At 30.9% G+C, this 27858-nt stretch overlaps 2 protein-coding genes across 6 annotated transcripts in view; one reads left to right on the forward strand and one right to left on the reverse strand.

Annotated features, from left to right (window-relative positions):
• LOC131931725 (calpain-5-like) overlaps window positions 1-17225 on the forward strand; it is a 34920-nt gene extending 17695 nt beyond the window's left edge. Inside the window, exons 11-18 of one of the 3 annotated variants that reach the window (XM_059288551.1) lie at window positions 4212-4331; window positions 4976-5172; window positions 6284-6295; window positions 7197-7312; window positions 7967-8103; window positions 9231-9291; window positions 10733-10756; window positions 16012-17225. In XM_059288551.1, the coding sequence (XP_059144534.1) occupies window positions 4212-4331; window positions 4976-5172; window positions 6284-6295; window positions 7197-7312; window positions 7967-8103; window positions 9231-9291; window positions 10733-10756; window positions 16012-16139 (795 nt within the window). In that variant the 3' untranslated portion in view covers window positions 16140-17225. The remainder of the gene's footprint in view (window positions 1-4211; window positions 4332-4975; window positions 5173-6283; window positions 6296-7196; window positions 7313-7966; window positions 8104-9230; window positions 9292-10732; window positions 10757-16011) is intronic. The other 2 variants (XM_059288553.1, XM_059288552.1) reach the window with 2 other exon arrangements.
• A 1802-nt stretch (window positions 17226-19027) lies between these two features.
• On the reverse strand, window positions 19028-27402 carry LOC131931724 (high mobility group protein 20A). 3 transcript variants are annotated; one of them, XM_059288549.1, is made up of 11 exons: window positions 27308-27402; window positions 26868-26986; window positions 26436-26574; window positions 25658-25713; window positions 25334-25386; window positions 24620-24823; window positions 23917-24031; window positions 22808-22930; window positions 21124-21229; window positions 20537-20646; window positions 19028-19401 (listed from the first exon to the last, which is right to left on the reverse strand). In XM_059288549.1, exons 3-11 carry the CDS (start codon window positions 26513-26515, stop codon window positions 19259-19261), a joined length of 990 nt encoding a protein of 329 aa, XP_059144532.1. In that variant the 5' UTR covers window positions 26516-26574; window positions 26868-26986; window positions 27308-27402; the 3' UTR covers window positions 19028-19258. The 3 variants fall into 3 exon arrangements, with proteins under 3 accessions (XP_059144532.1, XP_059144533.1, XP_059144531.1); XM_059288550.1 differs by lacking the exon at window positions 26868-26986 and having other exon boundaries at window positions 25334-25374; XM_059288548.1 differs by lacking the exon at window positions 26868-26986.
• Between the last annotated feature and the right edge of the window lie 456 nt (window positions 27403-27858).

The raw sequence follows: 27858 nt of genomic DNA on the forward strand, positions 1-27858 counted from the left end.
GTGTGTTATATGTCTATGTAAATGTGTGTAAGTGTGTTATATGTCTATGTAAATGTGTGTAAGTGTGTTATATGTCTATGTTAATGTGTGTGTGTGTGTGTGATATGTCTATATAAATGTGTGTGTGTGTGTGATATGTCTATGTAAATGTGTGTGTGTTATATTTCTATGTAAATGTGTGTGTGTGTGTGATATGTCTATGTAAATGTGTGTAAGTGTGTTATATGTCTATGTAAATGTGTGTAAGTGTGTTATATGTCTATGTAAATGTGTGTGTGTTATATTTCTATGTAAATGTGTGTAAGTGTGTTATATGTCTATGTAAATGTGTGTAAGTGTGTTATATGTCTATGTAAATGTGTGTAAGTGTGTTGTATGTCTATGTAAATGTGTGTGTGATATGTCTATGTAAATGTGTGTGTGTGTGATATGTCTATGTAAATGTGTGTAAGTATGTAATATGTCTATGTAAATGTGTGTAAGTGTGTTATATGTCTATGTAAATGTGTGTGTGTGTGATAAGTCTATGTAAATGTGTGTAAGTGTGTTATATTTCTATGTAAATGTGTGTAAGTGTGTTATATGTCTATGTAAATGTGTGTAAGTGTGTTATATGTCTATGTAAATGTGTGTAAGTGTGTTATATGTCTATGTAAATGTGTTTAAGTGTGTTATATGTCTATGTAAATGTGTGTAAGTGTGTTATATGTCTATGTAAATGTGTGTAAGTGTGTTATATGTCTATGTAAATGTGTGTGTGTGATATGTCTATGTAAATGTGTGTGTGTGTGATATGTCTATGTAAATGTGTGTAAGTATGTAATATGTCTATGTAAATGTGTGTAAGTGTATTATATGTCTATGTAAATGTATTTGTTTGTGTGATAAGTCTATGTAAATGTTTGTAAATGTGTTATATTTCTATGTAAATGTGTGTAAGTGTGTTATATGTCTATGTAAATGTGTTTAAGTGTGTTATATGTCTATGTAAATGTGTGTAAGTGTGTTATATGTCTATGTAAATGTGTGTAAGTGTGTTATATGTCTATGTAAATGTGTGTGTGTGATATGTCTATGTAAATGTGTGTGTGTGTGATATGTCTATGTAAATGTGTGTAAGTATGTAATATGTCTATGTAAATGTGTGTAAGTGTGTTATATGTCTATGTAAATGTGTGTGTGTGTGTGATAAGTCTATGTAAATGTGTGTAAGTGTGTTATATTTCTATGTAAATGTGTGTAAGTGTGTTATATTTCTATGTAAATGTGTGTAAGTGTGTTATATGTCTATGTAAATGTGTGTGTTATATTTCTATGTAAAAGTGTGTAAGTGTGTTATATGTCTATGTAAATGTGTTTAAGTGTGTTATATGTCTATGTAAATGTGTGTAAGTGTGTTATATGTCTATGTAAATGTGTGTAAGTGTGTTATATGTCTATGTAAATGTGTGTGTGTGATATGTCTATGTAAATGTGTGTGTGTGTGATATGTCTATGTAAATGTGTGTAAGTATGTAATATGTCTATGTAAATGTGTGTAAGTGTGTTATATGTCTATGTAAATGTGGTTGTGTGTGTGATAAGTCTATGTAAATGTTTGTAAGTGTGTTATATTTCTATGTAAATGTGTGTACGTGTGTTATATGTCTATGTAAATGTGTGTGTGTTATATGTCTATGTAAATGTGTGTAAGTGTGTTATATGTCTATGTAAATGTGTGTAAGTGTGAAATATGTCTATGTTAATGTGTGTGTGTGTGTGTGATATTTCTATGTAAATGGGTGTGTGTGTGATATGTCTATGTAAATGTGTGTAAGTGTGTTATATTTATATGTAAATGTGTGTGTGTGTGATATGTCTATGTAAATGTGTGTAAGTGTGTTATATGTCTATGTAAATGTGTGTAAGTGTGTTATATGTCTATGTAAATGTGTGTAAGTGTGTTATATGTCTATGTTAATGTGTGTGTGTGTGTGTGATATGTCTATATAAATGTGTGTGTGTGTGTGATATGTCTATGTAAATGTGTGTGTGTTATATTTCTATGTAAATGTGTGTGTGTGTGTGATATGTCTATGTAAATGTGTGTAAGTGTGTTATATGTCTATGTAAATGTGTGTAAGTGTGTTATATGTCTATGTAAATGTGTGTGTGTTATATTTCTATGTAAATGTGTGTAAGTGTGTTATATGTCTATGTAAATGTGTGTAAGTGTGTTATATGTCTATGTAAATGTGTGTAAGTGTGTTGTATGTCTATGTAAATGTGTGTGTGATATGTCTATGTAAATGTGTGTGTGTGTGATATGTCTATGTAAATGTGTGTAAGTATGTAATATGTCTATGTAAATGTGTGTAAGTGTGTTATATGTCTATGTAAATGTGTGTGTGTGTGTGATAAGTCTATGTAAATGTGTGTAAGTGTGTTATATTTCTATGTAAATGTGTGTAAGTGTGTTATATGTCTATGTAAATGTGTGTAAGTGTGTTATATGTCTATGTAAATGTGTGTAAGTGTGTTATATGTCTATGTAAATGTGTTTAAGTGTGTTATATGTCTATGTAAATGTGTGTAAGTGTGTTATATGTCTATGTAAATGTGTGTAAGTGTGTTATATGTCTATGTAAATGTGTGTGTGTGATATGTCTATGTAAATGTGTGTGTGTGTGATATGTCTATGTAAATGTGTGTAAGTATGTAATATGTCTATGTAAATGTGTGTAAGTGTATTATATGTCTATGTAAATGTATTTGTTTGTGTGATAAGTCTATGTAAATGTTTGTAAGTGTGTTATATTTCTATGTAAATGTGTGTAAGTGTGTTATATGTCTATGTAAATGTGTTTAAGTGTGTTATATGTCTATGTAAATGTGTGTAAGTGTGTTATATGTCTATGTAAATGTGTGTAAGTGTGTTATATGTCTATGTAAATGTGTGTGTGTGATATGTCTATGTAAATGTGTGTGTGTGTGATATGTCTATGTAAATGTGTGTAAGTATGTAATATGTCTATGTAAATGTGTGTAAGTGTATTATATGTCTATGTAAATGTATTTGTTTGTGTGATAAGTCTATGTAAATGTTTGTAAGTGTGTTATATTTCTATGTAAATGTGTGTAAGTGTGTTATATGTCTATGTGAATGTGTGTGTGTTATATGTCTATGTAAATGTGTGTAAGTGTGTTATATGTCTATGTTAATGTGTGTGTGTGTGTGTGATATGTCTATGTAAATGGGTGTGTGTGTGATATGTCTATGTAAATGTGTGTGTGTGTGTGATATGTCTATGTAAATGTGTGTGTGTGTGATATGTCTATGTAAATGTGTGTAAGTGTGTTATATGTCTATGTAAATGTGTGTAAGTGTGTTATATGTCTATGTAAATGTGTGTAAGTGTGTTATATGTCTATGTTAATGTGTGTGTGTGTGTGTGTGATATGTCTATATAAATGTGTGTGCGTGTGATATGTCTATGTAAATGTGTGTGTGTTATATTTCTATGTAAATGTGTGTGTGTGTGATATGTCTATGTAAATGTGTGTAAGTGTGTTATATTTCTATGTAAATGTGTGTGTGTGTGATATGTCTATGTAAATGTGTGTAAGTGTGTTATATGTCTATGTAAATGTGTGTAAGTGTGTTATATGTCTATGTAAATGTGTGTAAGTGTGTTATATGTCTATGTTAATGTGTGTGTGTGTGTGTGATATGTCTATATAAATGTGTGTGTGTGTGATATGTCTATGTAAATGTGTGTGTGTTATATTTCTATGTAAATGTGTGTGTGTGTGTGATATGTCTATGTAAATGTGTGTAAGTGTGTAATATGTCTATGTAAATGTGTGTAAGTGTATTATATGTCTATTTTAAATGTGTGTAAGTGTGTTATATGTCTATGTAAATGTGTGTAAGAGTGTTATATGTCTATGTAAATGTGTGTGTGTGCGATATGTCTATGTAAATGTGTGAAAGTGTGTTATATGTCTATGTAAATGTGTGTAAGTGTGTGATATGTCTATGTAAATGTGTGTGTGTGATATGTCTATGTAAATGTGTGTGTGTGTGATATGGCTATGTAAATGTGTGTGTGTGTGATATGTCTATGTAAATGTGTGTGTGTGTGATATGGCTATGTAAATGTGTGTGTGTGTGTGATATGTCTATATAAATGTGTGTTTGTGTGACCTGGCATACACCTTCTGTGCCCTAGTATCTGTTCGACGTCACCGCTGAGGACACCATCATGGTGACGCTTGACCAGAGGGACGTGACGTCATCCGGCGTGGCGGTCAAGGACAACAAAAACTGCATAGGGTTTTATATCCTCAAGGTAATTACATTTTTGCTGGGGTTTTTTTTTTATTTATATAGCAATTTTGTTGTGAGGGATAAATACAAGAACTCTACTTCATCTTATTTATTATCTCGATGTAGCAACTACCCCACATTTTTCTGTGACTGTGTACAACTGCTGGTTATATTGTTCCACGTTGAGACCCCATTATATGGCTTCTACATAATATACACCTTTTAACGTATATAGTTAGCCTGGATTGTTTGTAGCGGGGGAGCACTCAGTGAATGATGAAGGCTAGCGATGTGGGTGCTAGACTGGGTGATGGCGCTTTGTCTGTCATTGATTTGGCAACATGCATGTACATACACGTACACACCCAGCTGTACACCTGCATGTATACATACAAAAACACACACTCATGCACATATTCCTGCACATGCGTGTACTCTGATTCTTACGCATGATTATATACATATTTCCCCCCCTCCCCCCGAAACACACACCCATACTCATTACAATCATACTTTCAAATTGTGTACGTGTACATGTACACAAACATCCATACCTGTACAAATAGACATACACACACACACACACATTTACAAATACCCATACATGATTAAACCGACTTTCACGTACATATACACATATATACGTACACCTAACTTTCACAACAGACGGATGAAAACCGGACCTATCGGATCCACGTCGAAGGTCAGGTCATGTTTACGTCCCAGTTCCTTAAGGCCAGGAATGTCTTTGGAACGGTCAAGCTGCCCAAAGGTCGCTTCGTGCTCGTGCCCTGCTGTGACACACCCGCGGCTGCCGGGGAGTTCATGGTCAGGTTCTACACGTCACACAAGGCAGGGTCAAGGTCAGTCTATAGTGTATAGGGGAAAAAAATATATATGTATATACATACATATATATATATATATATATATATATATATATATATATATATATATATATATATATATATATATACATATATATATATATACTCAAATATATAGTACGTATAAATGTATATATATATATACTCAAATATATAGTACGTATATATGTATATATATATATATAAATGAATATATATATGTATATATATATATATATATATATATATATATATATATATATATATATATATATATATATTTATATTTATATATATATATATATATATATATATATATATATATATATATATATATATATATATATATATATATATATATATATATACATATATATATACTCAAATATATAGTACGTATAAATGTTTATATATATATATATACCCAAATATATAGTTCGTATATATGTATATATATATATATATATATATATATATATATATATATATATATATATATATATATATATATATATATATATATATATATATACATACATATATACAATGTAAAAACTATACATAAAATATTATTTATATATATATTTATAAATAACCGTATTTTTTATATGTATATACTTATTAATTGTATATACTTATATATATAGGGTATAGAAGACAAATGCAGTATGGCCACTTTTTAGGTCAAGTTGATGTACATTTGATACTGATATTGTAAATAATACAAGCTACAAGAACACTCATGTACAATGCCAGAAAAGTAGAATGCAAATATTTTATGAATGTTTAAACATAATATTTTGCACTATTTTAATATTGGAATGAGATTTATAAACTCATTTTTCTCGAGGTTATGTTTTTTTGGACACAATGCGTTTGACTTCTATACCCTCGATATATATATATATATATATATATATATATATATATATATATATATATATATATATATATATATATATATATATATATATATATATATATATATATATTACATTGCTTATTTATAGCTAATTGTTACTATTTAGAGAGCTCGCATTCGTTTTTTTAACTTGAGATTTTCTTAAAAGTTTGTTGTTTAAAATATTACTTTCATTAAATAATACAGCAGTGTTCCTAGGTAAGATACGTAAATTACGTTTTGTGATCCATTGTTTGCTTAGTATACAGCTTAATAAACCAATTCTTTGCCTAGATTTTTGTGTAAATCTGTGTTTTCCTCACACTAATTGAATAGCAATATTAACAGAAAGTGATATTTCAACGCCAAGGGTTAACTTTCTGTTAATATTGCTATTTCAGTTACAACGTCTGCTTCCACCCCCCTACACTAATTGAATATAAAATTATTTCTTCCTGTATACATTTTTATGATTCATTGCTGAATCTAAATTCTCTGTAGATCAGTGTTTTGTAATTCATTGATGTAGCTACCTCCCCCTTTGGAGATTTTTTATTGTGATTAAAAAAAAAATCTTCTTCTTGATTTAATAACTGTTTTAGATGTGTATTTAGAGTAACACGGACTAACAAACACACACTCATGTTGACTAGCACACACATAGTATAGATACAGAGATATAACTTACACTACCGACATATTTATTTTGCATTAGTATATTACCTTATCTTAGACTTTAGACCAAAACCTAACTCTAACACTTGCCCTTTATTTTTCCCTTTCTTAACAGGTTCATATGTATATCTAATTGCATAAACACACACACGCACTATATATATATATATATATATATATATATATATATATATATATATATATACACACACACACACACTACGAATGCAAAATATAATTTACTTTTGAAATGTTATATCCTATAATTAATTTCTTCTTTAAAAATAACACTACAAGCTTTGACACCATTATTTATTATCGATTTGTTGGTTTTTAATGTGTTAGTATTTTCCCACGATAAATACACTGCTCTCTGCCTTTGGGTAAAAATCTACGGAACATGAGTTCTAATCTTATTCTAATTTTTACATTTTCTCACATGCAGGGAGCTTACTTTTGATGCACCCGTAGCTGGATGCTGCTCCGGCAAGTTTAAAATTATGACAACTATTGTGATTGAGAAATTGGAAGAATTAGCGTTGCCAGCCAATGAGAAGGGAAGTAAGTACATGGAGCAGGTTACACAAACTATTTTCATAAACGACGTCACATTTTTTTTGTTTTTTTCGCCCTCTTCCATCCCTTACTGACTTACAATACATACATTCTCACAAACGCTCCGACTGAGTAGACATATTTTATTTTTAAAGTAATTTTAAGTTGTTTGTATGTAAGGGGATATAACAAAGCCAGTGACATTTTTACAGATAATATTAATAGAGTCGTTTCCCTTGGTATGGAAAGTTTTTGAAAAATTGGGTCATTATCATAAGCGTCGTTTCATTAATAACTTTTTATAAGCTTGTTTTTTTTTTATGGATCTCTTAAGGTCTATCGTCCCCCAGAACGAAATAGAAAAAAAAAATCATATTTTATACATTAGTGGAGAAAAATGACTAAAAGAAACAGGTTAACAATTTTTTTAAATGTTACCCTTGCTTTATTACACATCGTCGCATACCTCTATATAGAATTGCATTGACTACACCTTAGTCTTGCTTATTGATCATTCTATTTCTCTATTATACCAGCCATTACATGTTGTGTTTTCTTCACTTTTCCTGGCTTTTATTCTTTATGTTTTTTCAATTGTCCCATCCAGTGATTCTCACAATGTTACTCCAAAAAATTTATCCTCAAGTTCCTATGTTTCAGCTGTTGACCCCCATGTGGTGGTGAAGTGTGAGGACCAGAAAGTCACATCAGAGAGCAAGGTCAACCAGACCTCACCTGAGTTCAACTTGTCCTGTACATTCTACAGAAAAAAACCTTCCCAGCCCATCATTGTTGAAGTATGTTTTTTTTTGTAATTATTATTGTTTCTAGTTATCTGTCATAAAGATAGCCTAATTTATTAAAGTATTATTATCAAAATCAATAGAACTATTTAATTTAGTCATTTTTTTCCAAAAGGAAGACTTGTTGAGTTGTGTTTTTTATTATGTGTTTAGTTATCTTTTATAAAAGTGACTGTTTTATTAAAGTATCATTACCTAGTATCAAATAATCACAGTTATTTTTTTCCAAAAGGAAGACTTGTTGAGTTGTGTTTTTTATTATGTGTTTAGTTATCTTTTATAAAAGTGACTGTTTTATTAAAGTATCATTACCTAGTATCAAATAATCACAGTCCTGTTTTATTATATTAAGTAGTTGTTTTTTTTCAAAAGGTAGGCTTGTAGTGATGTGTTTTTTATTATTATATTTTTAGTTATCTTTGATAAGGAAGACTTATTGTATTATAGTATTATTATCTTGTATCAATAGGCCTATTTTCTTATTTTAGTATATTTTTAGTATATTTTTTTTTTAAAGGTAGGCTTTTAAAAAATTTGTTAATTAGTGTTTATTGAGTAATTAGTTTTTGCCTAGATCTAGTTTAAAATTGTTGAGTGAATTTATGAAGTTATAAGGTCGTTTTTCTATTAAGTAATGTGCTTTAATTAAATAGGCATATGGCTAACAAATATGCCACTGATTTAAGAAATAGCAGTGACTTTTTATTCAGCATAAAAACCCTCCACCGTATAAATATAGTAGAGGATTCCCATTTTGAAACTTGATTCTCCTTTCCATTTTAGATCTACTTTTGAATATTGTTTTTTTTTAAAAAACATCTATTATAAAATATATTGAAAGTCTGATTATTAATCAATAAAATATCAAACTTGATATGTTAACTAAATGATTTTTTTAACATGATGTTACCTATTTCCATTATTGAAATGTTAAATAATCATGTTTGAATTTTTTTTAAACATGATGCTAATTTAACTGGTATAAATGATTATAATTGAACTCTAGTGATTTTTCTTTTATTATTTAATAAAACCTGTTATTTTAATTTTTCCATTTTATAATCAAAGTAACTATCTATTTATAACTATTGAATTATCTTTATTTAAAAAAAAAACAATAGGTCTACTGCAAAAGGACAGTAAGAAGTATTTTCCTAGGGGAGGCAAGGGTTGATTGGCCAGGTAAATTCTCTGCTAATTTTATAGATAAATTGTTTCTTCTCTTCTTTGGTATAAACTGTGTGCATTAACATTATTTATAATAAAATTAAACGTTTTTCAGTTTATTTAAGTAAAAAAAGGTTTAAATTTTTTATATATTTTTGTTTATTAAAGGGAAACAAATTTTGGTAGTTTAAAAAATGGTTTAAAAAACATTGAGAATCTATATTAAAAAAAAGTTAGATTTATTTTTAAAATACTTCTTTAATCAAAAGCAGATTAGAATATTCATCTCACTTTATACTAAACACACAAAATTATACTGTCTTTAGAAAATAAATAATAGCGTAACAAGTTAGATGAAACTACAATAGAAGAATTCTAACATAATTTAGTTTTCCTTTTTCTTTGATTCATCTGAAGAGAATAAAATTAACCTTTTTTTCTGCCATTCTTTACTTTTAAACTTGATTTTTTTTTATTCCTAAAAGAAAAAAAAAAATATCACAATACTTTATCAACAGTTGTCACATAAAATTTCTGAAAGCTAATGAACGAAATTGAAAAAAAAAAAGGAAAACAAGCTAGTTTTAAACAAACGAAAAACAAACAGAATGTCTAATTAAATAACAATGCATAACACAAATTTTTTTTATATTGAAATTAGAGTTTTGAAGCCATAGAGTAGACTTATAACATGTGTACCTACGTAGAACACAATTTTTACCAGTGCTAAGCTTGATATAATTACCTGGGTGGGGTCGGAATGGTTGGGTTGATAAAGCTCAAGAACGTTTGGCCAAAAAGTCCTAAGTTCACAACCCAGGCAGTGGAGGCTCAATAGCTGGGGAACTGTCTAGAAAAGCTAAATCCTAAATGCAGCTACTGCTGACTTAGATGAACAAAGGCAATGGGGACAAATCCATAAAGAAAAGCAGGCTGAAATCAGAGTTATAGTGCATAAAAAGTTGACACTTAACACTTAGGTGTTGGATGAAATGATGTCCAACATTAGAACTAAGAATCAAGAAGAAAATTTTCCCGGGTTTTAAACTCATTCACTCAACTTTTTACGAATACCTAAGTAAAGCAAATGCTGTTCAGAGTTCCTTCCAGGCATCTCTTCACCCCCCTCGAACCAAATGAAATTTATAAAGAAAATATATTCTTTTAACAGTGTCCGCCCCCCAGAAGAAAGTCTACCGCCCCCCCCCCCCCCCCCAAAAAAAAATTTCAAGTGCCCCCCCCCCCCCTCCGGAGAAAAAAGTCTGGAAGAAACACTGATGCTGTTGGCTTAGTGGCAACCAAAAAATCCTTTCATGTATATTCATCTTCTGCAAAATATTACACTGCCTTTATCTGGCTTCAAGTTTCAAATGATACCTTACATTCAGAGATAATCATTACATGTATGTAACAGTCTTTCTAAGAAAACTTCAGTAAATTTTTATTTGAAATTTAGCATATTCTAGAACAGCCACAGAAGGTAAGAGACTATTGGTGTTAAAAGGGCTAGGAGCTTTTTCTATATAACTACTGCCCAGTGGCGTAGCCAGGATCGTCTCAAGGGGGGTTCCAATTTATACCCGGGGACAAACTTTCGATTTGCACCCCCCCCCCTCAAACTTTCCATTTGCACCCCCCCTCAAACTTTCCATTTTGCACCCCCCCCCCCTCATACTTTATATATATACTGAGGGGTCTATGGGGGGATTATGACCCCCCCTAAACCCCCCCCCCCCTCTGCCTACGCCACTGCTACTGCCTCTGTATTGTTATATGTCAAGTTGCCATGGAATGCTATCGACTGCTTATTATTTTCTACTGGAAAATACATTTTAAATAGCGACATTAGTAGATATTTAAAGTGCTCTATATAAAAACGTATTCATTTTCCACCAAAGTGAGCTTGATTTTAATTTTCATGTGTACATTTGCAAGTAATTTAATTATACAAGGTATTTTGAAAATATAAAAAATGTGTGATTTAAACAGTTATAATTTATTTAAAATATACGACTCCTGTCCCACTTTGATTAGTTACCTAAAAACTATACATTTCAATTTCAGTATCTTGTTTTGTAAAAAAAAATTAACACCCTGCACTCATTCATAGAAGTTTATTGTGGTTTTTATGGGCACAAAACATATATTTTAATATCTTTAATTTATATAGATATTTATAATAAATTTTTTTTGCTTAATTTAGTATACATTTTATACTTGAGCCCTTTAGAGGGCTTTTCACTGCTTCACCATTTTCTTCAATATCGGTACACCTTTTAATTTTAGTCAGATTACAAAGCCTATATTCAACATGTTTAAAATTTTCATTGTTTCAAAATAGATCATCACACTTCCTTCTGTCCTTATAAATAACTTAATTTAAAAGAGTATTTTTCTGATTATGTTTTGTTGAGTACCAAATTCTACGTTCCAGATAAGCTTTAAGAGATCAAAATATATATTTAAGTATATTCAGACCAATATATATACTAAAAATTCTTGGTTTTGTTTTCTTTTTTTTCAAATTAGGAAAATCTTTATCTAAAACAAGTAAGAAGATAAACTTTGTTTTGTTTAGCAATATTTTATTTCAGACTCTTAACTGATAGCTCATTTTTTGTTTGTGTTATGAATTACTGTTTGCATAAGGTTTTATCTGGGTTTCTTTTTGTTTATTTTGAACTTTGTGTATAAAATACTACTATGATTCACTACATGGTTTTTAATGTAAAGCTTTGTATATGATGTGTAGAGTGTGAGGTAAACCTCCTTAGTATTCAAAAATAAAAATAGGAATAAAAATTTAAATACAAATGTAATAAACTCATATAGTTTTTATTTAAGTAAAAGCAAATTATTTTTATCCAATCTCTTGAAAAATATTGTATTTATATAGAAAACACCCCACAAATTGGATCAATATTTTGCTGATTTTTCCACACATTATTTAAACACTTAAATAAAGCTATAACTGAATTCTCAAATAAACTGTTTTATTTCTTGCTGAAAGAAGCACTAATTCCAAATAGGAAAAATATAGACATTACAATTTTTTTTTTAGTTTTAGTACTAAGAAGCTAAATATTTTTATCACAAGTGGCTTTTCTTAAATGTTGAAAAAAGCATATATATATATATATATATATATATATATATTTATGCTAATATTTGAATGATGTACAATCCCTAAATTGTTAAAATAAATTTTAACATTTAAAAAAATTATTTCTTTTTATAAGTTTTTAAATATTGAACACAAAAAGCATGATTTAATATGAATTATTATATTATTGTTATAGTCTATAGGCCTATATAAGGAACCATATTTTGTACATTGTAAAAATGTTAGTTCAAATCTTAAATTTCCATTATTTTTACTATGGTGCATGTTTTTTAAATCTAACTAATGTTGTATATTTGTTTTCTATGATAAAAACAGACACTTCAGTAAAATCTTGTAAGTTCAAAATTTCCATTGGTTAAAAATTAAATTTGCCTTATGCTTTTTTTTTTATAAAATCTATCTTGTAATGATTTATCAAGTTATTAAATTTTGCATTTTTTAATGTTAAGTTATGGGTTAATAAATTAAATTATATTGTAAAATTCTTGCCTATTTATTTCATTCTTTTGATGTTGTTTTTTTATCAATATTTTTTCACATAACTGGTTTTTGTTATATGTGTATTCTCTAAACGATATAACTTTTTAAAAACATTTTCCCATAAAAAAATATACCTGAAACTGCTTGTTTTTAATTGTTTTCAATTTATGAATTTTTTGTTACTATTAAATTGGCTTGTATGAAATATAAAATGTTTTTAATCTAAATTTCTGTTTTCAATTGTATTTAATTGATATTTAAATTCTCTGCATTAGCACCAAAGTTTAATAATAAAAAAATAAGCCCTTCTTTTATCTTGTTACTGTACATATTTAAATGACATTTACGCTAAAGCAAAATGTCCATAAGTTTCTTTAATAATATTCTTTGTTTATAAAACTGTACTGCTTTGTCATTCTCTAAATCAGAATCTCCAATGCCAGAACTAATTATTGCAAACAAGCAATAACTTTGTTTATTATTTTCTGCATAAAATTTCATAAATGATACTTTACATTTTTATCCACAACCAAATAATTAAAGCTGATTATATTTTTTTTTAAATAAAAATTTCCAAATTTTATTTTATTTAAGAAGTTTGAAAATTACATTCTTCCATTTCAATATTCAGAACAAATAGTTACATTGGTCATTGTACATGATGACAATATACATATATATAGATGCAAATACAGATACAGATACAGATACAGATACAGATACAGATACAGATACAGATACAGATACAGATACAGATACAGATACAGATACAGATACAGATACAGATACAGATACAGATACAGATACAGATACAGATACAGATACAGATACAGATACAGATACAGATACAGATACAGAGGGACTTAAACCCAGATTTGAACTCGAGACTTTCAAGTTAGCAGTCACATGCTCTACCGTTTGACCACGTCACCCCATCTTCAATTAATGAAGTCATGCATGCAATTTGGCCTTATTTTTACCCCCACAATCTTCCTATCACATCAATAACAGACCTCTATCTCTCCTCTGGTGATGAGCTTCTACTCCTTCCCTTTCAAAAACTTTATCGTCATCAACTATTCCCTTTAGTGCTCTAGAAACATGGGGGCAGATGAAGAACTTTCCTAATTTGAGTCAGGTGACCATCAGAGCTGGTTGGATTCAGGGACAGAGTCAAGCATGGAATCTGAACTCCAGACAATATTTATTCCAAGCAAATTATTTATTAATCAGAAAACTAATGCAATGTAATGTAGCTAGTCCATAAGTCCCCTTTAGTTTATTTAAAATTTATATGCAAACTACTTTTTTAACAAGAAAAATAATGTTATCAAGTATTTAGGTCTACATTTAATTTATTTAGAAACCATTGCACAGTTTTAAAAATTGTATATCTTCTTAAACAGCGAAGCTATCAGTGACTGAAGTAGCTAGTAAGCTGAATATTATGTTCTTCTTATTACATTTTAATTATGTTCCTTTTGTTACATTTTGAATTTTAATGTTAAGATATTGATAGTTTTCAAGATTTTAATGTGGATTTTTGTTCATGAAAATTTTAATCTGTATCTAAAAATCTTTTAAACTTATTAGATCTATCTGCATGACTTGTTAAACAGAAAATTTACATTTACTTTTTTTTGTGTGGTTTTAATGATGACAAATCTTTGTCAGTAATTGCGATTGCAGGACTGCCTTGAGTCTACCCAGTGTGATGGGTACCTGACTCATATAAGGCAGCTGGTCATAGTGTCGACCACACTATCCCATCATTTTGCCTAGGTGATTAAAACAGGTGAACTCTACTTCACTTACCTAATGGACTTTAAGGCTCAAAAGGGTATATTTCTTAAATTTGTATAAAATGATATATTGTTTAAGGTAATTCTATTCTGATACTTAAATGAGAATGGATGTGTGATAGTCGAATTTGTTTGATAATTTCATAAGTCAAATGCAGCAAACTGTAAGTGATACGCTGTTACTATGTTGACATAGGCTTTTTAAAAATAGATTATTATTATGAGCTAGAAAAATAAATTAAAAACCATTTTACTCTTAATATTACAGAACAGTAAGTCTACCTTTTTCAATAACAAAAAATATTTATGATTATTAGCTTAATTCAAGAAATATTTAATTCTAGTATTTTTGAAATATAAGTGCTGGTAATAGTACTTACTTGTAAATAAGAAAACATCTTATATTTATGTTATTTTTAAGTCATTCAATACTTTGTTTTTGATAAATGTAGAGCCACCACCAGACAAATCAAGTAAGCTGCTGTGGGGTTGTCCATAAATGATGTTAGAAACTGGGTTGGAGGGGTTTCAGATTTTATGACAATTTTGTCATAAAAAAACTTATATAAAAATTCAGTTTCAAACTAAATTTCAGTATTTTATAATCAAATACTTTTTTTTTAAACGGTGAAAAAAGTTGATCAATGTATGGAATTTTTAACCAGATTTAATACAATTTTCATTCACAACTCTTAATTAGTGATGTTAACAAAAAAAATGGTATTACATAGGGTGGGGGGATGGGTTTGGTGTAACGACAATTTGATGAAGGTTGTAAAATAGAGATGCCTCTCTCTTATGGATGACCCCCTGAAATTTTATGCTTTTGTGACATGTCAACTGTTGGGCTAGTTACTGGCAAATTTTTTTTGACATTTTTATCTGTTTCTTATAAAAATGTTTCCTGTTAATATTATTTTAATTTAGATCCTTGTTTACTTTTATTAAAATTGAATGTTTGTTGTGCAAATTTTCTAAAAGGTTATGTTCACTATTATACAGAACAGATACTTATGCATAAATATAAAATTATGCCCCATCTGTATTAGTAAACTTTTATACATATAAAAATGCATTCAACTGATTATTATTTAAAATTTAGGCCTATATAATTTCAATTGTAATTATTATATTAAAATATAACAATGAACCATCAATTTATAAAGTTAAATTGGCAAATTCTGATTTCATTAAATTGTAGCTAATAGAGAAAACAAAAAAGTCATTAAGCTTATTAGTTTTCTAATAATAGTTTTGAGTATGTAGGTCTATCTGTTAATGTATACATATTATATATTTATTTGATTATCTTTTATTTTTTTCCCTCAGGTATGGAGAAGGGAGAAAAGAAGGAATACCCACTGTATGCCAGGGACACAAAAGATAAGAAAAATGTTACTATGCCAGGAAAACTGTTCATCTTTATTCAGTCAAGTGATGATTTTCAAATGTTGTAAACATTATCTGTAACTATGTACCCAAACCTGTTTTAAGTAGATTTTATTTTATTTTTTAAATTGTAGTTGCATTATCATTAATATATTTTTTATCATTAATTTGTAATGAATAGTAAATTATTCTAATTAATTGGGCCTATTTGGTGGTTTATTTAATCTTCAAACTGTAATTTATTTTAGTGAAAAACGAACCTTGACAATTGAAAGAGGTAAAAATGAATTTTTCATTAGATATAAACTGGTGCATTTTTCATCATCAACCAATTTACAGTTTTTAAAAGCAGTATTATTGCTCTTCTTATTTATAATTTTGTAATTACTAGAATCTCCTTTGTTTCCGTCCACATGCATAAAACTGAAATGTATGAAACATTGTGTTTAAACAACACTTGGAAAAAGAATAACCTCAATATTTTAATTTTTTACAAACTTTGTATTAAAACTTTAAAAAATTATGAGCATGTTTTGTTAGCATTAATCATAATAACTTTTAGAAATAATTCACTAAACAAAACACCAAAATATAATTGTTTTCAAATCTAATGTTTTTATAAACAACATGTGGTTAACAAGTCTGAATATTTTAAAAACATTTTTAAAAAGGTTTCTGCACTGATTTTATTTCACACCATGTGCAGTGACTTGCACAGTGTTAAAGCTATATGTATAACCACCTCTATTTAAATAACAGAGCCTATCACATGTCAGACGCCCTCCATTACATACATTTTTAGTTTACAGAGCCCAAACAATATCATCAAAGTTGCCTTTTCTAATAAAGCTTTGCATATTGTGATATAAAAAGTATTAAATCATAAAACAAAAATTATTCAGATTATTCTTTTCCTGACCATCTATTGTAGAGAAAATAAGTTAGCAAATTTTGTAAAATGTTATTTTTTTAGGTTTTATTTTTAAAACAACTGTGATATGTAAAGATTTATTTTTTGAATGGATACGCTCTACATTCCATAGCAGATGTTTTTACAAACATTGTGTACTTTACTAATATAAATTTTATTTTACCATTGCTAAAACAGTAAACATGATGTTTAATTTGATGACTTGAGGACAAATAAATACTAAAATAAAGTGTTTGTTCTTTTGTATCTCATATATTTTATGTATTTTTTATTTGTTTTCAATTAAAATAAAACTATTCTTAATGTATTTATATTTAATAATTTTTAAAACTTTTTTTTTTGGGCTTTTATTTAATACAACATGAGATTACACCTTCAAAATATAATAGGTAAAATACCCTTTCTGCAGCTCAAGGTGGTAGCATTTTCTAAAGATTAGTCCATGAAAGGATTGAGTTCAACATCTTTAACTTACAACAGGATCAATTTATATTCTGTCTTTATCTAGTTTAAAATAAGATGAGTTATTGAAAGTAACACTAAAGGATTTAATTTTCTACCAATACTAAGGTTTTTTAAATTCATGGTAAATTTGATAAATGTTTTTTAATCATGTTGCACTGACATTTCAATGAATATGCACATGTATTTCAACTATAGATTAATCATCATTGAAACAAATCATCTGTATCATTATAGTCAAAGAAGGGACAGTGTGGTCAATGATAGTACTGACCACACTATCCCTTCAAATGCCAAGGTTACAGAAACAGGTGAACTCTACTTTAACCCATGAACCACTAGTAACTTTATTTAAAGAGAAATATCAGGTGCTGTACGTTATAATCAATCCATTCTCGACATGTTCTCTGCATACACACTACACATAAGCTGTGTTAATCTATGCACCATACAATTATCCTGCGTACTGAGACTCAGCTTAATTGACATATGTTGTATGTAGTACAGTTTATTTTTAGTTAATCATAGTTGAACCTGGTTTCTTTTCTATAGAGAAAATTGTTCTACCTGCCATTTTTAATTTAATGCTAACCATTATGTAAACATACAAGCAATTATTTTGAGTGTAGCATTACCTATCACAAATATGTGGGTTATACTAACGTACCCAAGCCAATATGCAGACATTTAGGTTTGCTTGCTATACAATGCCAATATATTAAATTTGTTGTTTAATAGCTAAAATAAATTTGAAAAATGAAATTCCAGCTCAGCTGTATGTTGATGTACGATAGGATCACCCAAAAATTACATAGCATAGACCATGAGATTTTCTCATTGTTTGTTCTTTATTGTAAAGTTTGTCGAAGTTCCCTCCAACGCAGTTATGTTACGTTAAGGGCCATAACAGGGACGCCATGGCCTAGCGGTAGAGAGCTAGACTGCTAATCCATGAGTCTCGAGTTTGAATCAAGGACGTTCCACTGATTTGAACCCGGAGTCAACCCAGCTCTGATGGGTACCTAACTTGCATCAGGGAAACAAAGGCAGCTGAGCCTAGTGCTGATCACACTATCCCTTCATATGCCAAGATCAATGAATCAGATAAACAAGACGTCTTGGGCACGAAAAGGATTAAGAAGGGCCCTAACATTCTAATTTTCTTATTGGATTTGCTTCCATTGCCTTTGTCCACCCAAGAACAAACTACAAGGTGGCAGTTATTTGATTTGTGGAGTTTTCTCACATAGAAAGGTTGCTGCCCCCAGCTATCGAGCCTCAACTGCCTGGGGTTTGAACTTGTGACTTTTTGGTTTACCAACCAGACTACAGAAAATTGTTCATAACTAAAGTAGAAACAGATCATAAGATCTGCCATAACAGTAAAAACAGTGCACAGGATCTTCCATAACAAAGATTTGCCATACTAGCAAGCAGGCCATCAATATTCCTGATAATGAATACTAAAAACCAACAACCAGATATATCCAAATAAACACGACACACAGCTTTACATAGTAGAGCAAAAACAGACAAATAAAAAAGCCACACTTTTGAATTTAAAATGAAATATCCTTGTTCATTTCAAGTAAATATTTACATACACATTACAATAATTAACTATGGGCGAGCATTGACTTAAGTACAATAAACATAACATGTATATCATATGCCTTTTATACTTTCAACAGGCAAACCATATGTACAATCAAATGTTCCTGTATGGATTGATAACAGGAAAATAAAAGTCACTATTAAACAAGTGAACAGTCTCTCATATTCAACAGAATAATTTCACAACTCTATGTTCAGTCTCCCCACAATCTCCCTCACGGTTGCTATGAGCTGTTCATTCTCCTGTGGGGAGTCAAGTATGAGACTATGGAGCTTGGCCATATAAGTGTCTATAGTGTCCAAGGTGGGTAACTCTCCTGATCCTGAAAAACAAAAAAAATATATAAATATTGAAATATTTTTTTTTCCTTTCATCGTTTAGAAAATAGAACCACACTTCACAAACAAACTTGATTCACAGATGCACTTTTGACTAAAGGTCAAGTCATTCTAGGATTCTTCATCATTTTTCAACTATTCCCCCAGCCATATTAGAAGATTGGTAGGGTTGTTGGGGTAGGAAAGACAAATAACTTTAAATAAGAAAAAAAATCATGTCTTGAAGGCCAAACCAAATCACCCTTCATTGAATAGACAGGTTTAAGATTCTAGGTTTCAGTTTAGATTTGACTAACAGGCCACCAACAAGCTTTTAAGAAGAAAGCATGTCATGATGGCTTAAACCAGGGGTTCCCAACCCTATGCCCGCGGGCGCCATGGCGCCCGCTGAACAATTCTTATATGCCCGCCTCTCACTATTCGACAGAGACAGAATTTTTTTCATAAACATTATTTTAAAATATGATTTATTTTTATTCATTTGTTACAATTTTAATTTTTTTTGACTGCCTAGGTTTATTAAATATGTTTGATACTTGTCCCAACTTGTCTAGTGGCGAGCCATACTGCAATAGTTACAATTTGTAAATACATTTGAAAAAAATGCCAAATAATTTTATTATTTTGAAACATTTTTGTTTATTATTTATTAATACATTATGACTATAAGAAAATAAATTATGGGAAAATGACAAGTTATGGAAGAAGTTTGTCGATTTAAAATAGGTGATGCCCGCCACCCTACCGGAATTTTTAGAATGTGCTCTAGAGTAAAAAAAGGTTGGGAACCCCTGGCTTAAACAAATCACTCCTTAGTAATTAGATGGGTTTTAGATTCTGTTTCAAGAGGCCACCAACAAGCTTTTTCCATGCAACTTTGATACTTAGTTACTTTCCCCAACAGCATACAGTAATAACCCATCATTACTGTATGCTTCTACATCTTCTTCTTCCTCGTTCTTAATTTTAGTGTTGGAAGAGATCCCCTCCAGCACAATTAAGTATACATGTCAACTAGATATGTGCCATAGAGGCCATTGACTCAGATTGCATCCACATCAATGGCAGTGAGTTCATTCGTCCAAAAGAAACACCAGAAATATCAGGCTCGCTGTATACCTGGGAGAGGCACTGAGCTGAAAGATGAGGTCAAGCAGGCTCTAAGGGCCTCTAGGTGTGCCTGAAGTGCCTGGTTGGTCTGACGCTGCTGTTGGGCTTCCACCTCCAACCTAGATACATGGAATAACAAAAAACAACCATTAGCCTGAAAGAATGAAACATTGCATGCTTTACTTTTACTTAACTTCAGAACCTTAAAAATTCTGGATTTACAATGAAGTGTTTCTTTCAGAATTTTCCTCAGGTAGGAGTAAGTGGTTAAAGTATATTTAAATATATATATATATATATATATATATATATATATATATATATATATATATATATATATATATATATATATATATATTACAATGAAGTGTTTCTTTCAGAATATTTATCAGGTAGGAGTGAGGGGTTAAAGTATATATATATATATATATATATCCTATACATGTATATTTTGAAAAAATTCCAAAAATTATATAAATCAGCTAGTGACCTGAATGGTACCTCTTTTCTTTTCAAATTTGCGGAATTTTTGTTTAATTTTTTACATTTCAAAAACAAAAGTGGTAAAAAAAATATATATATAAAGAGGATCTGACCTCTCAACAGCCTGCCTCATGTTGTCTGTGTGTTTACTGAGTATTGCATTTTGTTCCTCCAGCTCTGTGGTTTGTTTCCTCAGCTGGCGCAGCTCAGCATCTCGAGCTGATCATGTTTGTAGAAGAAGGGCATAAAGTTATGACAAAACAGCAAGTGATATAATGGGATATCTCAGTCTGCATGTGATTTTTTATACCACTATTCTGATAGGGCTTTGGTAATGCTTATTGTAGGGGATTGACAATTGAAAAAAAAAATTGTTAGTGAACAAAGAGATATAATGATTAATCAGGAAACAAGTAAAGTTTCCTTCTGAACTTGTAGGGGGAGATTTAACCCTTGGAATAAAAATCCGGATCTTCAACACACTAGTAAAACCTGTTTTACTCTATGGATCTGAGACATGGAGAACAACTGCTATAAATAAGAAGAAAATACAATCATTTATAAACGCATGCCTCAGAAAGATCCTGCAAATTCGCTGGCCTAAAACCATCAGAAATGATGTCCTATGGCCACGGACAAATCAACTGCCAGCTGAAGTAGAGATCCTCCAGAGAAAATGGAAATGGATTGGGCACACACTCAAGAAGCCTGTATCCAGCATAACAAGACAGGCCCTCACCTGGAATCCACAAGGCAGGAGGAAGAGAGGCAGACCAAGAAAGACCTGGAGAAGTGACCTGGAAGAAGACACAAAGAAGATTGGATACACCTGGGAACAGTTGGAGAGACTAGCCCTGGGCAGAGACGTCTGGCAAGCTCTTGTCAGCGGCCTATGTCCCAGTAGGGACGACAGGCAAACCTTACCCAACTGTAGGGGGCAAGTGAAATAGAGCTCATTGGCCTTGGCATATGAAGGGATAGTGTGGTCAGCACTATGCCCAGCAGTCTTTACTTTCCCGACATATGTCAGGTACCCATCAGGGTTGGGTGGACTCAGAGATGTGCTACAACTCTAGCCAGGGGTCCAAACACGAGATTTTCTGGTTAGCAGTCAAACGCTCTACCATTCGACCAATCAGAACACAAAGAGGCACTGATTTGTAAGGCAACAAAGAGCACTTATAAAGTTAAAGAAGTTTGCTAAGCAGATTATATTATAAATTGTAAATTATGAAAATATAGACAGTAATACCTCATTTATTTTGGGAGTTAAGGCAAGGGTCAGCAACTTTTTTGAGATGGAAGAGCCAAAAGCTACAATCTACATAATTTCCACATTTTTAAAGAGCGACTAAAATGTTTATGTGCACTTTGCTAGTGGAAAACATGTAACCATTGCCACGGGGCTGGCCACAGCACAGTTGTGAGGCTGGGGCTAACGCCCAGAGTTTCTTCCAGCCATCACTTTTAGTGTCGTATATTGACATCTAAAGATTAAAGGGCTATCCAATGAGTTATTAGGTGAGATATGAAAAACCAACCGGTAGTGGTTAACTTTAACTTTAAGCATTACTTTCACCATTTGAACATTTTAAATCATTACATTCAAATTTTGTTCAGATTTTTTGCTATTAGTATGAATACCAAACATTAATTGCTATCTGCAAATTCCAAATAATAAACAAACTAGCATGTCACATTAAACAGATAAATCTTGAGAAAAATCAATCAACACAACCATCACCGTAGTTACAAGCAAACAAGCAGAGTATTTTGTATTCCATACAAAGCACTCACCTTTGTTATGGTCCAGAAACTCCTCTGTAAAAATTGGGATGTCAAAAGTCCCAGATTCCTCCTCCTCCACCCCATTGCCTGTCACCTGCATGCCTCCCTGTGTGTCTGAGTTCTCCACATCATCTGAAACCACATTCAAAGTCTTAAAACAGAAGCTAACATGATTTCCTGGGGCTTGGAAAAATCCCACTAGGTGATCAAAGATGAATTCACATGATTTTTTTCTGTGGCTCTTTGGATTAAGTATTAGGTTAAAGTAGTGATACAAGCAAAAAATTAATTTTTCAATGCCCAAACCAATCACTGAAGTCCACAATTGATTTTGAAATGGCCGACCCAATCAATGAAGTGCAACATATCTTTTTAAATGACTAACTCAATCACTGAAGTGCAACATTACTTTTTCAATGGCCAACTCAATCGTTGAAGTGCAACATTGTTTTCAAACTAATCATTGACATACAACATTGTTTTTCCAATGGCCAATCTACTCTATCCTACAAATCCTCATCTCTCCTGCTTTACTCCCCCCTTACCTCACCAACCATCTGCCAATGATGGAATGACCACATGTTAATTAGAGGCTCACTGGGAGGACCTACAACAGGGGAATTTAGAAGGACATACTCATTTTATCTTGCTCTGTTAACCGTAACTATTAAATTCAATAATAAATATTTTAGATACATATTCATGGGCAGTAGCGTAGCGAGGGGGGGGGGGGGGGGGAGAGACGACGACATATGTCCTCGGGCGCCGACCTTAAGGGGCGCAAAAATGGGTTGGAAAAATAAATCGAAAGTTTGAGGGGGATGCAAATCGAAAGTTTGAGGGGGGGGGGTGGGGGGGGGGGGGGTGGGGTGCAAATCGAAAGTTTGTTCCCGGGCGCCGGGAAGAGTCGCTACTCCTCTGTTCATGGGCTAGTTTATTTTCATTTAATTCAAATGATTATTACTTATGTCTATATTGGGTGTTGCTATTCATCCTCACATGAAGTTTACTCAGTATATTAAACATCAACATAATGACACCATCTAGTATCAAGTGAACTATACTTTCTCCGGACACCAGGGATACTCAGAAAATGTAAACACAAGAGAGGAACTAACCTTTGACCTTCTTGTCATACTGTTGCCTAAAAGTCTTGTAGGAATCTGTTTTCTGATAAGCCTCCAAATCTTTCATGTACTTTTCTTTCTCACGTTCAGCGTCATCTAGGTACCTCTGTGGACAAAATAAAGGGACACTAATCACTGGTCTCCTGGAGGAAATCTGTTAGTCTAAACAAGTAAGGAGTAGGACATTATCCCTAAGTCAATTACCCTGCCATCCACACAAAAAAACTGGATCAGGAAATTATTCAAAAGTCAATTACCCGGTCGTCCAAAAAAAACCAGGGCAGGACAATTACCCTGCTATCCAAAATAACTGGAGCAGGAAATTATTCCAAATTCAATGACCATGTCGTCCAAAAAAACTGGAGAAGGACATTACCCACCTACCAATTACAAATCAACCCTTAAACCTGATCAAAACATAAATCTAACTCTAAGAGCTATAACTAAGGTTAGGGTAAAGACATTTTCTAGAAGGCAATCATCTTATTCTACACTTTGCTGATACTCTTATGTCAATCAACAGGATGACTAGGCAAAGTACAGAATAAAATCAGTTTATACTCTGCCCACTATAGACAATCTGTGGAATTCTACATAATACTAGTATCAATCAAACACTATATTATTCAAACATGCCATCCCATTTGTAAGTAAGAAAAAACAACGCCATCCTAGAGAGAAAACTAGAATCTACCTGTTTTTCATGCTGAGCTAAATTAGACCACTCGTTTCCTAACTGCTTAGACATCTCGGCAAAAGAAAGGTTGGGCTTCTCATGTCGAACTTGCTCTCTTCTTTCAGTCAGAAACCTCAGGTAACCAGACAGTGGCTGCTTGGGTGCGTTCATGTCCTTCTTCCTTTTCTTCCCTTTAGTCCATCCACCTTTTCTTTTAATTTGCTGCCGGGATAAGAAGATCAGTTTTGAAAATCATTTTTGATTTCTGTTCTAACAGTAAATCTTGTCCTATCTACTCTATTATAAGTATTTTTTTCTTTATATTCATTATACACATTTCTTAACAGTAAATCTTGTCCTATCTGCTCTATTATAAGTATTTTTTTCTTTATATTCATTATACACATTTCTTAACAGTAAATCTTGTCCTATCTACTCTATTATAAGTATTTTTTTCTTTATATTCATTATACACATTTCTTAACAGTAAATCTTGTCCTATCTACTCTATTATAAGTATTTTTTTCTTTATATTCATTATACACATTTCTTAACAGTAAATCTTGTCCTATCTACTCTATTATAAGTACATTTTTCTTTATATTCATTATGCATATTTCTTAACATGAGTAACTTATATTATCTGAGTTCAAGACTTTTTTAAAATGACAATTTATTTTATGATACTTAAACATGCTCAATCAAGCAATATAAAGGAACTAATATATTTACCTCTGAATGCATTTCACTTGAAGAAGGGATGATTGAAAGGCCTGAAAAAAAATCTTATTTTTTTCAAACATATGTATTTAAGCTAAATTAATTTTAAAATGTATTTTGTATGTATATATATAAATATATTTATAATCTATTTATATATATACATATATTTATTCACAATAAAGTTCAATATAAATGATGTCAAATATGAAAAGAGTATTTTTATTAACACATGTTGTAAAGTTAACAAAAAACAGTTTGTACAGTATAATATTGCAATCATTAGGTGAGTGAACGGAACTTTACTAGTATATCAAAAGAATATAAGGGCTTTACCATGTGAAATTTCAGAGTGACTAACACTACTTAAAAATGGACCTTCATTGGACAATCTGTTAAAGACAGAAAAGAACAGTTTATGTAAAAAAACTAAAGCATTTTAATATTATAACTCTTGATAAACACTTTGTAGTCACTATTCCAAACAATTTTTTAGCACATAAAAAGTTTTCAGACACATTTTTTTATCACAAATTAAAAAAATATATATATCACACATTGTTTGGTTATTTGAACAAAAATCTCAAGTTTGGATCTCAGTTCTGACTTGTGACTGTACTACATTCCTGAGTCCACCATGCTATGATAGGTACCTGACTTACATTTGGGAAATTAAAGGTGGCTGGGCATAGTGCTGAGGCTGAACACACCATCCATTTTATGCCAAGGTCAAGAAATATATGAACTCTACTTCATCTGCCCAATGGATCACTAGATCTAAAGAGGAATCTTACTATATTACACAATGCAATGTGTGGTGACATCATATACAGTTCTACCACATTAAAGCAAAACACCACACAAGTGGTATAGCTCGTATGTTTGTGAAAGGGAATCAACCCTGACACTATTTACCTTGCAGCATTAGTGGTTGACGGCTTGTTAACAATAATATGTATAGACCTATGTATATATTTGTACAATATATGTAAAAAAGACGGTTGGTGGAAAAAAATTAATAGTGTCCAATACATACATAACATTGCACATGATTATTATGATACAGCAATATGATACATAACATTACATATGATAAAGCAAACACTAGATTTACCCTGCATCAACTGTTAGGTCATTGCTCTCTTTGGAGACATCATCATCAAAAGTGTCGAAGTTGGTTAAGTTTAAATCCATTTTGTACAGATGAAACTTGGTTCCTCATCCACACTGATTTCTCATTTATTTGTGTTGGTCTAAACAATTTAAAATATGTTAATTAGTTTATAATTTATCTAATTAGGCAGTTGAAAATTTCAATTGATTAGCCAAACCAGACATTCTGACACTCATCATAGCCAGTCAATGTTTCAATAATATTTCAATCATTTGGTAAACGTTTGCAAGTAATAGTCACCAACATTTTTATTTAGGCTAATTAATAATTAATAAGTTATTTTAAGTAATTATAATAATTAGTAGGCTACAGTTACAGTCCGCAACAGTACAGTTGGCAACAGTAACTTGTAATAAAACTTTCCCCACTTACTGAGATGAGTATGCCTAACTGATTTTCAGTGAATTAAAAAGAGATTTTTGTGTTGATTAGAATTCAATATTTCTGTCGTCAGTAGACAACCGCTTATTCTTTTCACTCTAGAGCATCATCTAAAATTAGAATCTTGACAATAAGCCATGGAAAATGACATAGATCTAGATCTACAATCTAGTCTTTTAATTTTAAGCAACAAATACAAAACAAAATTTAACATCATGCCTTATCTTATTGTTAACCTTTGGCCTTTGGCTTTAACTTTAGCCCTATGACCTTTGACACACATCGTCCTTAGAAGCCGGCTAAAAAGCGAAGATTGATGGATGTTCCCTTGAAAATATTCATTTATCCTTATTCCTTAGCAAAAAATTCAAAAGATTCTGATAAACAATATTTTCTTCAGTAATAAATACGTTTGCTAAGCTTAGCCTTACCAGCCGTAGAAACAATAATAAAGCCATGCGACTATGTTTTGGTTTTCAATTCTCCGTAGAGGGGAACTTGTAATTCCTTCAAAATGGCGAGTTGTAGCGGCGTATGAATACACAGTTATTTTTCTCTGCTGGTCATAAAATTTATTTTAATTATAACCTGATTCGTTTAAACTAAAAATCAATACATTTTATATTTTTATTTAACTAAATTACATTTAAGAAGTTAAGCTTTTTAAATACATTAAATTAAAATTAATTTTGTATAATAATTATAACAAGATACCACAACATGTAGCGGAAGAACAATAAATTTGATGGTTGTTTGGTCGTTGAGGTCATGGTAAATTTATGCAAATTACCCTGGCTTAGTCCTAAGCAATGTTTTGAAGATAAAATGGAACGGATAGGTCTTGCTGGTTAAACGAAACAAAGGCGTCTAACGGATACGTACAAAACAGGAAAAACGTTAACATCGGAAAGTGGAGTACATTTTTTTTTTAAATTGGTAAGTAGATTATTCAGGACAATATTTTCTTTGTTTTAACTTAAAA

This window comes from Physella acuta, unplaced genomic scaffold (assembly GCF_028476545.2).
Source record: "Physella acuta isolate Inbredline_101_S28 unplaced genomic scaffold, ASM2847654v3 ptg002017l, whole genome shotgun sequence".
Taxonomy (NCBI): Eukaryota; Metazoa; Mollusca; class Gastropoda; family Physidae; genus Physella; species Physella acuta.